The sequence below is a fragment of the Hemitrygon akajei genome, chromosome 10 (assembly GCF_048418815.1).
Source record: "Hemitrygon akajei chromosome 10, sHemAka1.3, whole genome shotgun sequence".
NCBI classification, from domain to species: domain Eukaryota; kingdom Metazoa; phylum Chordata; class Chondrichthyes; order Myliobatiformes; family Dasyatidae; genus Hemitrygon; species Hemitrygon akajei.
The window spans coordinates 147486736-147502081 of record NC_133133.1 but is presented as its reverse complement, the minus strand read 5'-3'; the positions used below and the strand labels follow the sequence as shown (position 1 = coordinate 147502081).

The following is a 15346-nucleotide window of genomic DNA, read 5'->3' as shown; positions in this document are numbered from 1 at the left end:
GTCCATGATGGAGCTGGCTGAGTTTACAACTTCCTGCAGCTTTTCCGATCCTGCGTAATGGCCCTTCCGTACTAGTCTGTGATGCAACCAGTTAGAATGCTCTCCACAGTACATCTGTAGAAATTTGTGAGAGTCTTTGATGACATACAAAGTCTGCTTAAACTCCTAATTAAATATAGCCACTGTTGTGCCTTCTTTGCAATTGCTTCAATATGTTTGGTAAGGAATAGATCTTCAGAGATGTTGATATCCAGGAACTTGAAACTGCTTACCCTTTTCAATGATGATCCCTCAATAAGGACTGGAGTGTGTTCCTTCAACTTCCCCTTCCTGAAGTCCACAATCAATTCCTTGGTCTGACTGACGTTGAGTGCAAGGTTGATGTTGCACCACTCAACCAGCTGATCTATCTCTCTGCTGTATGCCTCCTCAGCCAACAATAGCTGTCACTGGCTATTTCATCAATGGTGTTTGAGCTGTGCCTAGCCACACAGTCACGGGTGTAGAGAGAGTAGAGATAAGCACACATCTTTGAGCTGTGCCAGTGTTGACTGTCAGTGGAAGAGATGTTATTTCTGATCCACACTGACCGTGGTCTCCCAATGCCAAAGTCAAGGATCTGGCTGCAGAAGGAGGTCTTGAGGCCCAAGGTTTGGAGCTTGTTGATTAGAACTAATGGCATGATTGTGTCCAGCAGTCATTAGTGCCCATTATGACACAAGTGAACTGGATATTTTGTAGCCTTTTAATCTAACCTGGGATAGATTCAGGAATATATAAAAAAAGTGGTCTGCCCACTACAATTGCTTCAATGCAATTAGAACATCGGCTTTTTCTTTGGAGCAAATGGTAGTTTGCTTATCCTGTCAGTGGATTTGGAAGATTATAAAGGACATTCAGTACTATTAACTCATTATAACTTTACATCACAAAAGTGGCAAAGTTAACAGTGATACAGTACAATGTTGTTACAGGTTGAGGTCTGCTGGCATGGTAATGTTGATCGGTCCTGAACACCATCTGAGTGTTGCCTTTAAACATTCCCCCACCCAGTGCATAATTACACTGTAATGCAATGACAGGACCCAAGTAATTTCAGTTGGGTAGGATGTCTTTCATATATTTGCTTTTACAAAAGCAAATTAAAGAATATATGGTATGTCAAGATCAATGCAAATTATTAAAATTAACTGTAAAAAATGCAAATAAACAATTTAGCTAGTTTTAATCACATTTTTCTCCTTAAAACATGGGGAAATATAACGTGTTGAATTTTGCTGCCCATCAAAGTTCAAAATCCAAAGGAAACTTATTATCAAAGTACATATATCTCACCATATACAACCCTGAAATTCATTTTCCTGCAGGCAATCACAGCAACTATAAGAAACAGAATAAAATCAATGAAAGACCACACCCAACAGGACGGACAAACAACCAGTGTGCAAAAGACAAAGACTGTGCAAAGGCAAAAAGAAAGCAATAAAAAGAAATAATAATGAAAATAAATAAATAAGCAATAAATATCAAAAAGATGAGTCCTTGAAAGTGAGTCCATAGGTTGTGGGAACAGTTCAGTGATGGGGTGAGTGAAGTTATTCCCTCTGATTCAAAATCCTCATGGTTGAGGGATATAACTGTTCCTGAACCTGGCGGAGTGGGTCCTGAGGCTCCTGCACCTTCTTCTTGATGGCAGCAGTGAGAAAAGAGCAGTGGCCAGGATGGTGTGGATCCTTGATGATGGATGCTGCTTTCTTGCAACAGCACTCTGTGTAGATGTGCTCAATGGTGGGGAGAGCTTTACCCATGATGGACTGGGCCATATCCACTACCTTTTCTAGGCTTTTCCATTATAGGGCATGGGCATTTCCATACTAGGCTGTGATGCACCCGTCAATATGCTCTCCAATATACATATCTATAAAAGTTTGTCAAAAGTTTTAGATGACATGATTAATCTTTGCGAACTTCTAAGAAAGTGGACGTGCTGCTGTGCTTTCTTTGTAATAGTGCTTAATTGCTGGACCCAAGACAGATCCTTTGAGATGATAACACTAAGGACACTCTCCACCTCTGATCCTCTAATGAGGACTGGCTCGTGGACCAGTTTCCGGCTCCTGAAGTCAATAATCATTTCCTTGGGTTTGCTGACAGTGAGTGAGAGGTTGCTGTTGTGCACCTATTGTTTATTCTATCATTTGTCGGCATAGAATCCAGGACACAATTAAAGGTTTTGGTGGATAAAATTTGTCACAATGCTCCACTGCTGGATTCCAGAACAGCAGAACCAAGTGGTACTCGCAAGAAATCTTCTTTCAGTTCCCGCACCAGTTCTGATGCAGAATCATTGATTTAACGGGGACATTAAGCTTTCAGATTAAGGGGCGGAAGGCAGGTAAGTCCTTCCTTAAATTATTTTGTCTGCTGTTAATATTTCAAGTGCTTTCATGAGTTTTTAATTAGCTTCTCATTTATGTTATATTATTTAGGGTTAGCCATTAACCATTTTCATAGTTTTTAAATGTTTGAGTATCAGATGTGCTTTAAATTGTTAAAATCCGCACCAATTTTGCTGAATGATAAAATGCCACTCACAGCTTTGCATTTGAGCAAAGTCTGTCATGGGCATTCCAGAGCACCCCTATAACCACAGCTTGTTCATCCTATCTAAGTCATCTGGTGCAAAGACATGGAAGGATGGCAAGGCTTACATAGGGTTACCTGGTTGGCATGCTCAGCAAGATCCAACCCATTAAGCTGTATGCACTGCCCTCTTCTCTGCCCAACTTACTTGCTGAGTTCCTCCAGCACTTTGTGTATGTTGCTCGGATATTCAGCATCTGCAGGTTTTCTCCTTTGATTTGCTATCAAAATGCTTTCGGGATCCTAACTACAAAAATACAAGCTGCGTATTTAGCATGCAGTTCAAAGTTTCTGAGTGCTTTAACTTTGCCAAAATCCAAATGGTTTTGGCCAGTTTATTCAATTTGTAGCTAAGTTTAGGCAATGAAGCAGAAAACATTTAGGCAACGTTTTCATTCATGGCAATATTTAAGTAATTCTGTCAATCAAACTGACCAACTCTCCTCACTTGGGATTTATTTTTCATTTCTAGGATCTGGGCATTGGTGACAAGTCTAGCATTCGGTCACTTCCCCTAATGTCCTTTCAAAGGTAATAGTGAGCCACCTTCTTTAAGCACTGTAATCTGCAGTGCCTCATTAATGTCCAGCTTGGAACTACCAGATCTGTTCTGAGTTCACCTCATTTAACATTACCATTAATCTACACAATATAATGGATGGAGTCATTGTGTGAAGCCAGCACTGTGTTCCCTTCACAAGCACTGAGTGATGGTCACTTCTACAAATGCTCCAGGGAGATTGGTAGAGGATAACATCAAGCAGATTCATTCCTCATAGTGATTAACTGACAAGCTGTTGTAGACCCAATTTTCCACATATGTCCTTACGATATCACCACTAATTTGTCAGCTGAGGGAGTCAGCATGACCTGACATGGGACTTCATTGTGTCTGGAGTAGTTCTCGAGAACTCAAGTGGCTAAATCTCACTGCCTATGAGGCACTCTGCCAGCCATCCTATAAGTCTAGACTCTAGGTAGGACAGGACATACCCAGGGATTATTATGAAGAAATTTAGTATATTGTCTGTAGAATTCAATTGTGATAGGCTGTTGTATGCTTATTTCCAGGCCAGATTTTCCAGTGTGGTTATTAGCCCCCAACTGTTTCTGGTCAAGTGAGTAAGGAACAAGTTTGTCATGTCTGAATTTATTGCTCTGATTAATTTTGGGTGATTTTATTCTTACTGTTCCAAGGTAGTAATTAGAGTACAATGGAGTGGCTTGTCAGACATTTTAGAGGGCTTCTTCCTCGAAGGGCATTGGGAAACTGAGATGAGAGACCAAGGGGAGGATGGATGGGGCCTAAGTGCTGAGGTATCTGAGACTAGAGACGAGACACAAATTGAGACCAAATGAAGACAGGGTACAAAACTAGACACTAGATGAAAATCCAAAGTGGAGCTGATGTTTAAGCACCAAACCTCAGTTCAGGTGCTCTTTAAATATAGAAATCCTGGCACCAAAATATGGCCGCCAATTAGCGGGCAGACCCGACTCTTTAAAGGGGCCACGCCAGCTATCCATATTCTAGAGAGTCAGAATGTCTTAACCCTGGAACGTGGCATGGTTGGGTGTGTGTTGTAACAGAAAACAACTGAATTTTTGTGTCAATCCAGTTATTTCTTTGTGGTCTTTAAAACTCATGACTATTTATTGTGCTATATGAATTAAATCATCTTCATAGCAATGCATGTGCATTTGCTTGTCCAGCTTAGGCAAGATGATGAAATATCTCCAGCCATCTTAATTCCTAAGGCTGAAGTGAGATATTGGATCCTCATTATCTCTTTGAAGTTATGACATACCCAAGCAGGTTGATACAATCTATTCAATACCCATATTCCAATGTCTGCAGTTTATGGTAAAATTTCAGTTTTCTTAAATGCAGTTATTGAAAATAACTTGATTCCAAAATGTTTACATACAACATACTAAACCATTGTGGTCATATCAACCCTGTCTTTGTGGAAATGAGTGGCTAACATAACGTGGGAAAAAATGCACACTTTGCATATAGATTCACACTTCTGAAGGTACTATGCATGAGGATGATTGTGATGATAATTTTTGTGCAGAATATATGGTGTAATATTTGAGTGTACATGTGGGTTAGAAGATATTTTGGGTCAATAACTTTAGCTTACATTAATATGATTAAAGCAGTTAGCTTCATTTGGCCAAAATGTTCATATTAAAGCAATATCAAGCAACATGACTAGATACTAGCTCATATTATCTAATCCACTGCTGGCATAAGGCCAGCCAGCAATATCCATCAGGGTAAAATTCTTTGAAAGTATTTCAGCACAGCTGGACCAGAACTTGCCGACTTCTATGAAACTAAACAGAGGTTACAATCCAACCAGGATTTATGTTCCTCTTAGTTTCAGACCATTGTTTAGTTCTCTTCTGCAGAACAGCTATGTTCCTACTGTGTATTTATATTAATCCATCATTCTGAATTACTTGAATAGAAAAAGAATAAAATGTTTTTAAAACCATGAAAGCAATCAGATTGATGCTGATCACACAATTTCTTTCCTACCATTGTCATAAAGATAATAGGGCTGTATTGTGCTAACTGCGTTACTACCTGTCAGTTATTCAAACCTCAGTTTGTCCTTTGCATGCTCAGCCAAATATGAAAGCCAAAGTGAGCTTGAGGTCAGACACTGGCCCACCTGAACTCCTGTTGTACTGCTGAATTCGCTACTGAGTCCAAAGATAGAGTAAGTACAGCTTGAAGAGAGGGGCCATACACAAAAAAAGTAACTATAGATAATTATTTCAAATATTTTATTTTAATGTTTTAATTAGAATTTTAAGATGATTTAAAATGTAGTTGTTTAATTTTTCAAAATGCTTGTAATAATTTTCACTTTAGTAATTTAAATCTATTTCGGTCATGTTTAAATGCCCGTACACTTAAAAACGTTAAAAGGCTTTGAGAGCCGCAACATGTCAAGGATCGTAGTGGCACTCCAAGGCCTCAATAATATACAACCTGAGGTCTAAGGTCGAGGTCAGCCCAACAGACGTTCTGTGTCAGGGAAATTGAAGTCTGGGAGGGTACGATGAGTGGCATATGAGGGTAATGGGCCAAATCCTGCATTATCCATCCCACACTGCCTTCAGCAACTTCTGAAAGTGTCTATGAAAACAGTTCCAATCTAGGGGTTACCATGGGCTACCCCTATTCCCACAAAACCACCTCTTTTGCTGTTTCACCATGTCAGGCACTTCAAACTTAGACTTTCTTTGTTCCAGTTTACTTGCAAACATTTTATAATTTTATACACTAATACAATGAGCCATGATATTTTTAAGGAATCAAGATGATATTTTGGATCATGGGCAAACCTGGTGAAGCTGAGATGCAAACGTTCTGTTAAGCTTCCTTAAGAGACCATATTTCGCTGGCCTGGTTCACCTGCCCAGAATTTACATCACCCATATTTATCATGTATGGATGCAGAGGATCTAATTTACCACACCGACCTGCTCCGTTCTGGGATTTAGCACTGTGGTTTAGGCAGTGATAGAATCTAGACCATAAGACCATAAAACATAGGAGCAGAATTAGGCCACTCAGCCCATCTTCCTTTCAATCCCATTCTCCTGCCTTCTCTCTGTAACCTTTGATGTCCTGACAAATCAAGAACCTATCAACCCCCACTTTACCTATACTCAATGACATGAACTCCACAGCTGTTCACAACAATGAATTCCAAAGATTTCCAAACACCCTCTGGCTAAAGAAATTTCCCTAAATCGATGTCCTTCTATTTTGAGGCTGTGCCCTCTGTTCTTAGACTCACCCACTAAACCAAACATCCTGTCAGCATCTACTCTATCTAGGCCTCTAAGCCTTTCGATATTTGATAGGTTTCAATGAGATCCCCCTCATTCTTCTAAATTCCAGCAAGTACTTTAAAAACACTCCTATCAAACATCAAACACTCCTATGTTAACCATTCCATTCCCAGAATCGTTCTCGTGAACTTCCTCTGGATCCTTGTCAATGCTCGTGCATCTTTTCTTAGATAAGGATGCTAAAACTGCTAACAATACTCTAAGTGCAGTCTGACCAAGATCTTATAAAGCCTCAACTTTACATCCTTGCTCTTATATACTTGTCCTCTCGAAATGAATGCTAACATTGCATTTACCTTCCTTATCACTGACAGCCTGCAAGTTAACCATTAGGAAATCCTGCATAAGAACTCCAAAAAGTATTTACCTATCTATCTGTTTATTCATTTATCTATCGATCTATCTATCTACCTATCTTTGTATCTATGTATTTATTGAGATACATTTTGAAACAGGCACTTCTGGTCCTTTGATCCATGCCATCCAGCAATTCAGTGATCAAGATTTAATCTGATTTAATTATGGACAATTTACAATAACCAATGAACCTACCTAATAGGCATCTGTTAGTCTTATGAGACCGTGGATTTGCACCTTGGAAGGTTTCCAGGGCGCAGGCCTGGGCAGGATTTTATGGGAGACCAGCAGTTGCCCAAGCTGATGTTGTCCAAGGGAAGGGCATTAGGACCCAAGCAGCTTGGCACCGGTGTCGTCGCAGAGCAATGTGTTGTTAAATGCCTTGCTCAAGGACACAACGCGCTGCCTCATCTGAGGCTCAAACCGGTGACCTTCAGATCACTAGACCGATGCCTTATCCACCAGGCCAAGTGGCAACACACAATGAACCTACCTACCGGTACATCTTTGGACTGTGGGAGGAAACCAGAGCACCTGGAGAAACCTCATATGGGTACGGGGAGAACGTACAAATTCCTTACAGGCAGTGGTAGGAACTGAACCTGGGTTACCTATACTGTAAAGCATTGTGCTAACCACTACACTACCATGCCACCCCTCAGAATATAATCTATGCCTTTATTTATTCTACCAAAGTGCATGACCATACACTTTTCTAAACTATTCCATCTACCACTTCTTTGTCCATTCTTTCAATCTGTCTAAGTCCTTCTGCAGTCTCTCTGCTTCCTCAACACTACCTGACCCTCCAGCTATCTTCATTAGACAACACCTAAACCATAATTGCAATTACTCACATGGGTTCAATCACAAGCTGCTCTAAAATGCCATCATGAAGCCATTCCACAAACTCCCTCTCTTGTGATCAACCTGATTTTCCCAACTTACCTGCATATTGAAATCTCCCATGACCTTGCCCGAACATTGCCCTGTACACATGCCTCTTCTATCTACTGTTCGGAGGCCTGTATATAATTCCCATCAGGGTCTTTTTACCCTTATACTTCTTAACTCTACCACAAGGATTCTACATCTTCTGATCCTATGTCAGCTTTAAGGTTTTGATTTCACTTTTTACCAATAGAGGTACCCCGTCCCTTCTGCTACCTGCTTCTCCTTTTGATACAATGTGTATTCTTAGATGTTAAGATCTCAGCTATGATTTTCTTTCAGCCACGACTCAGTGATGCTCACAACATCATGCCCGCCAACGTCTAACAGCATTTCAAGATCATCTACAAACGTTTGTACCTTGTTCTGCATACTGCATGCATTCAAATATAACACCTTCAGTCTTGTATTCATCACCATTTTCAATTATGCCTCCACATCTCAATTCATCCCATTGACTGCAATGTTGCCCTATCATCTGCCTGTCCTTCCTCACAGTCTCACTACACACTGTATCTACTTTCATTCCAACTGCCCTAACTTCAGCGATACCACTCTGGCTCACATCCCCTGCCGAATTAGTTTAAACCCTCCCCAACAACTCTAACAAATCTTCCCACAAGGGTATTAGTTCCCTCGGGTACATACGGAATCTGCCTTTATTGTGACATCCTCGGCAGACCCAACCCCAAACACCCATGACAAACTTTGACTTCCATCAAAATTGAATGTTTCCAGTCACTAGCATTATAAATAACATTCAGAAATACTGAAGAACTACTAACATTAAAGTAAAATTTCATTCTTAAAAAGTAAAAAAAGGAAAATAATGATCAACATGGGCTTCATCACCCTATTTTTCCCCCTCACACATCCTTTCCATCTGCCCATTGCCCATATACTCTTCCCATTGGTTTTTGTCCCCACTTACCTCCTGTATTCCATGTTCCACCTTCCTCACCTATCAGATTCCATTATCTACATCACTCTGGCACTTCCACCTATCACCTCCCAGCATGACACCATTACCATTCTACCCCGCTTCCTTGTCTGATAAACCTTGACTGTCCATTTCCCTCTATTGAGGCTCCCTGACCTGCTGAGTTCCTCCAGTGCTTTGTGTGCTGTACAAGCTTTTCCCTTCCATCCTAAACCTTTGCCCAAAATGCCCAATGAAATTATTGGGGTCAGAAATTCCACCCCATGGATTTGAGGGGAATTCTCTTGTGTAAAACTGTTAATCTCAGCGTGACTGGCTTCTGCCACTGAATTCCAGTGGACAGCATGTGGCAGAGCACAATGATGGACTTAGCTTCCAAATCTATCAGTAAGTCTTATGATTCCACATAATACAATGCATGCAAACAAGTCCCAGGACCTGCTACATATTAAGCAGCCACTAGATTTTGCTGACTAATATCAGCTATTCCATTTATTATTTCCAGCATTTGCTGCTGAAGGTTATATTTTCTCCATTCCCTACTGGTCAGCTGAAGGTTTGAGAAGATTGGGAGATATAATGGGTAGAAGATCAGGGGAACTGTGGAGGTGACAATTGGGTGGTAGGCTGATCACAGGGAAAGGAGCAGGTATTTCTTGAAAGCCAAAGAGGAAGCACTCCTGCTCCTCCAGACTGACAAGCAGTGCTGGAAACGCACTTACCAGTTGGATCCAGCCCTTCTTGTCTCCCTTTCAGCTTCCTGGTTTCCCAAGGCTTGGGAAACCTGTGCTGGAAGAGTTAAATTAGTTAAAGTGAATAAAATACAATGCTAAAGGATCTTATTAACATCTCACAATGACATTAATTGCTGTAATTTGGATCTGTACTAATTAGGGTCCTGAAATACAAATTTTATCTACCCACCCAGCTGTTATTAGGAACTAACAGTTCTCTTCTGCTGCAGGCACGCCAGCTTAGCAAGTCAGATATAACCAATGAGGAGGCACAAAGATGTAGTATTTCTGTAATCCACAACTCAGTTGAAAGGTTAGAGGGGAGATGAAGAAAATTATTTTACTAAAAGCATTGCAGGGACCTGGAATTCATTGCTTCTAGGGATGGTGGCAGCAAATATGCTCATTACATTTAAAATGTAGTCGGCATTTGAAAGCTCATGCCCTATGAATCAAGTGCTAAAAAATTATACAGGGTAGCTCTTTTTCAAGCAGTACAAATATGATAGACCAAATAGTCTCCTTTAATGTCATAAGTATGATACTATGATTTTCTTCATTATAATCAGAATTGTAAGGCAAACTATTTCAATAACTTTATGTTGACTACACTAACATTGTTAATAGATTAGCAACACTGAATGCTGAAATTTCCCACATGAAACTCCACGATGTGAAAAAGCACAGATGCAGACACACAACTACCACTTTGTGATATTATTTATTTGTACTTAATCTCTCAGATGCAAGATTTTCAGAAATAATACAATATCAGATTGCAGATATGTAAAATGTGGCAGTCCAAGAAAATTTATGTCTTATAAATGGAACAATATATTCAGGTTTTTAATAGTGCTATATATGTTGCACTTTTTCAATATATCAACACTATATTGTATAGTTATTAATTTAAAAAAATATAATTATTATTTCTTACAGAAGAGAGAAAATGTTACTTACGGTTTCTAGGTTTATCGTCATCCATTCCTTCATCTTCATTTTCTGGATCGATGTCTTCAGCTTGGGTAATCCAGTCTAGATAACCTTTGAGGTCTTCCTCTAACTGTTGTTTTTCCCTTAGTTTTTGAAAGTCTCCACGGGCCTTGGCCTTCTCCCTCTCTTTGGAAAACTCGCTGCATTCCCCCAAAACACAGAAAGTGTGCTTTAGATACAGAAGCAATACAATTCATCTAGCTAGAACAAATGGTGTTATCACACATTCTGTATGACCTTCCTCTGCCAATTCCAGCTGCTCTGAAGCCTAAACAATATAATACTCTTCCTTTCTTTCTATTAGAAAGGGCAAATCAAGCATGAATATGCCTGCAATTTATTCATAGATTCTAGCAATGTCACAAAGAACAATGATTCCATGAGAAATTTTAAAATAAAATATCATTAGGATCCAGATTTATCTTATCTTACTCATTTGGGATGTTTTATTCTTTAGCATTTGTAAATCCATACTTAAAAACATTATCTCAGTTATATTAATCATTGTTATGATACAATAAACAGGAAAAAAATTCTCAGGCAGCAATATAGGGATTGAAATAATTTCTGCCTATGAAACTTAACATGATGGCTTAAACAATAAGTATTGATATAACATCAGAAACACATAAACTCGATGTGAAGTAAATAATTTATGGGTAGGTGTTCAGTATTCTATGTTAGTAAAATTTTGCTGTTACAACTTACTGTCCAATTTACCATGTAAATTTACCAGATAATTTCCCTCATTGAGAAGCTGAGAGCAAGGAGAGTAAGTTTCAGATTAAAGGACCACTCATTTAGGATCAGGATAAGGAATTTCTTCTTTCAGAAGGTCAAGCCAGAAAATCTTTGGAGTTTCTGCCCACAGGTGGCAGACCGGGAGACTGAGTCACTGCTAAAATCAGTTTTTGTTTGATATGGGCAATAATGGAAAGCTTGATATATTGTAAAGTTTGTCAGACAACCTTCAAGTCTTCTGGTGAATTTGCACATGTTTATCATCCAGGGTTAGTGATCAAAATTAGGTATAAGGCTTTAAAAGGAAGAGAAAGAGAGCAGTGTAAGAGATAATAAAATGGAAAAAAAACTGTGATAGAACAAAAGACTTGAGTCATTAAAAGGAAAAAGGTGTGAAAAGATTGCAAAGAAACAAGTAAAGAAATGATAGGTAAGTCCTCAAGAAAATGTAAGTGTAGAATAATTACCCCAAATTACCAAAGGAATTGTTGACATTACTGCTGAGTTTGGAAATAGAAGTGTTTCTGTAACTTACAATGAGCTTCATAGGAACATAAAAAAGTCAAGAATAAAGTTTAGACTGAGACAGAGAATAAAAATAATATGTGATTGGAAGCTCAGTGTCACAATTGAGGATAGAAATGTTCTGTAACTAGGACATCTAATTAGCTTTAGGTCTCTGTAATGTAGAAGACACCATTTCTTAAGCAATGAATACACCATACTAAATTGAAAGAAACGCAAGTTAACCTCTGCCTCACATGGAAAAAGTGACCTAGATTTCGGTTCCCTCTGTTTTTTTTTCATGGCAATGAAATCTGATACATATAAAATGGCACCCACAACATCTTAAATCTGTGCTAAAATCTGTCAGTCTTATTTCACCCTTGTAATAAGACACCCTTGTCTGACACGGTGGTCAGCAGCACAGGAGCGCCGCAGGGGACCGTGCTCTCTCCGGTCCTGTTCACCCTGTACACATCAGACTTCCAATATAACTCGGAGTCCTGCCATGTGCAGAAGTTCGCTGATGACACGGCCATAGTGGGGTGTGTCAGGAATGGACAGGAGGAAGAGTATAGGAAACTGATACAGGACTTTGTGATATGGTGCAACTCAAACTACCTGCGTCTCAATATCACCAAGACCAAGGAGATGGTGGTGGACTTTAGGAGATCTAGGCCTCATATGGAGCCAGTGATCATTAATGGAGAATGTGTGGAGCAGGTTAAGACCTACATATATCTGGGAGTACAGTTAGACGAGAAGCTAGACTGGACTGCCAACACAGATGCCTTGTGCAGGAAGGCACAGAGTCGACTGTACTTCCTTAGAAGGTTGGCGTCATTCAATGTTTGTAGTGAGATGCTGAAGATGTTCTATAGGTCAGTTGTGGAGAGCGCCCTCTTCTTTGTGGTGGCGTGTTGGGGAGGCAGCATTAAGAAGAGGGACGCCTCACGTCTTAATAAGCTGGTAAGGAAGGCGGGCTCTGTCGTGGGCAAAGTACTGGAGAGTATAACATCGGTAGCAGAGCGAAGGGCGCTGAGTAGGCTACGGTCAATTATGGAAAACCCTGAACATCCTCTACATAGCACCATCCAGAGACAGAGAAGCAGTTTCAGCGACAGGTTGCTATCGATGCAATGCTCCTCAGACAGGATGAAGAGATCAATACTCCCCAATGCCATTCGGCTTTACAATTCAACCGCCAGGAGTAAGATATGTTAAAGTGCCGGGGTTAGGACTCAATGTATTTAAGTAAACTACTTAAGAACTTTTTAAAAGCTATTATTAATGCTTTTTGAGAGGGTGATTTTAGATACATATCGTATTCTTACTAAGTTAAGTATTGTATGTAATTAGTTTTGCTATAATAAGTGTATGGGACATTGGAAAAAATGTTGAATTTCCCCATGGGGATGAATAAAGTATCTATCTATCTATCTACCTAATAGTTATGAGATCAGTATACCTTGAAATTAGTTCAGTTGCAATGTTACTTTAGAATGGTGTCCAGGAAATGGGATCCAGATGTTCCAGGAATCACAATAATGGACAGTCAGTGGTCACTCCCAGAATGATACTATAACACTATTCTAGAGATAATCCATTTACTCATCTCAGTATCCAAGCTTAACATCACGTGGAAGTGGCATAGCCTCCCATATAATTAGCACCTCCAGCCAATCAATCACTCCTAATTACAGAGCCATATCTCCCAAACACGCTGTTTCCTTGAATCCACATTCCATCTCCTGAGACCCCAAACCAACCTTCAGCTGAGACCCTAATCACTCAACCAAAATCAATGCAAACCTTCCTCCCACCCTCCACCTTCATGTAGCTAGCAATCATGCTCCCCTCCCGCACTGTATTTTGAAAGCTTGTCCAGGGCTAAAAAGCTCACCAGCTTGACATTGAAGATATTGGAATAGCACAATAGAATCAAAGAACATTTAGCACATTAAATCTGTGCGAGCTCCTGAAACTGCAGTCTGGTTAATCCTATTCTTCCAGAAGTTATCTTCTACCACATGCCTATCTTAATTCCAAATGTACAGTATATATTGGTTGATGTTATTATTATCCTTAAAACCATTTAAATCCAGATCTTTAATACTGTCTGAATGAAACAAGTTTTCTCCTCCCATACCTCTTGTATCTACTGCCCATTTTTAATGTGTTCCTAGTCCTTGAATCATCTGTTAATGGTAAGAGATTTCCTCTATTTATCCTCTCTAAACCAGAAATAACTATACAACACTCTCAAATCTCTTCTTAAACTGTTTTTTTCCTCCAAAGAGAATGATCACAGCTTCATTTGTCCAATCTTATTACTGAAAAAAAATTCTCCCTCAAACCACTCAGCAAAACTGATTTTTGCACCCAATCTGATTTCCATATTCAGCTGGCGTTGAAAGCTATTTTTCAATTTTGGCTAGTGTGGTAAACAGGTTCAGCATAATATCCTTGCTTTTGCATTCTCTGCTTCTAATTATGAATCCTAGGATGCTTTACTCTCTCTGCTATTTTCAAGGAATCATGCACCTGCATTTTCAAGTCCCTCTCCTTCTGAGGTGTGCCTTTCAATCTATTTGCCTCACTTTATTTGTACCAAGCATGAGTGAGACCACATATAGAGTACCATGAATAGTTTTGATCTCCTCATTTAAGACAATTAACAATAGAGACAATTTAAAGCAGTGGTTCCCAAACTTTTTGGTGTTACCACCCCATTGGCTCCCGGACCTCATGCCCAGCGCTTCCCTCTACCTTTCTGGCCATTATGATGCACAGTGAAAGAAAATAAGAACTACAAATTTATAGCAAGGACAAACAATTGCAAAAATTATTGAAATCTACAAATAAAATCATTTTAAATCTAATTACAGTACAATTTTCATTAATAACTTTAGCGTGTACATTAGTAGTTCAGCTATTCACTACTTCACTTTTTCACATTTCAGTGAGATGGATGGGCTTGGTGAAGTGATATCAGCTTCTCAACATCAGGCTAAATGGTACTCAGGGGTCTCAAATCCCCACGTTATAATTTGCAGTCTGTTTCATTGCTTTGAAAGAAGTTGGAAGACTGCACTGAAACTGCGCTCCACTAAATATGATGCTGGAAAGGTAATAAAGAACATCTTGACCTTTTTCCACAATGCAAGACAGTATTCATATTTTTTTTCTGCAACCAGAAGATTTGATATGATTGTTTTGAATCTTGGCTTCAGCTCAGAGTCAATTTGTAGCAAGATCTGTTCTTCCTCCATCCTTCCTGTTAATTCATCATTGCAAGTGTTCAGGAATGGATTTACTACCCAATCTGGAATTTGGGTTAAGAGAAGATCCTGAAGTCCCTCTGACATGACTAATGCAGCTCACCCAGATGTGCACAGTATACTTGAAGGTCGTTATCTGGTATTCTTTCTTTCTCTTCCAACTCACAGAGGCTCAAGAATTGGAAAAGATCACAACAGCCAATGTTGCACTTAAATAGGGTTAACTTGGACTGAAAAGTGGAGACAACTGATTTGAATTTGATAAGATTCACATAATTTCCTTGTAAGTGAAGATTGATTTCATTAAACTCTTGTGAATAATTCTG

The 15346-nt window shown here is 39.5% G+C and overlaps 1 protein-coding gene across 9 annotated transcripts in view; it reads right to left on the bottom strand.

Annotated features, from left to right (window-relative positions):
- The window catches only part of cacna1c (calcium channel, voltage-dependent, L type, alpha 1C subunit), a 737294-nt gene that overhangs the window by 312238 nt on the left and 409710 nt on the right, over positions 1-15346 (bottom strand). For all 9 annotated transcript variants that reach the window (XR_012100621.1, XM_073059289.1, XM_073059283.1 and 6 more), the window contains exon 9: positions 10462-10634. Coding sequence is in view for 8 of the 9 variants with exons in the window: in XM_073059289.1 (XP_072915390.1) it covers positions 10462-10634 (173 nt within the window). In the remaining variant the exon portion in view is untranslated. The remainder of the gene's footprint in view (positions 1-10461; positions 10635-15346) is intronic.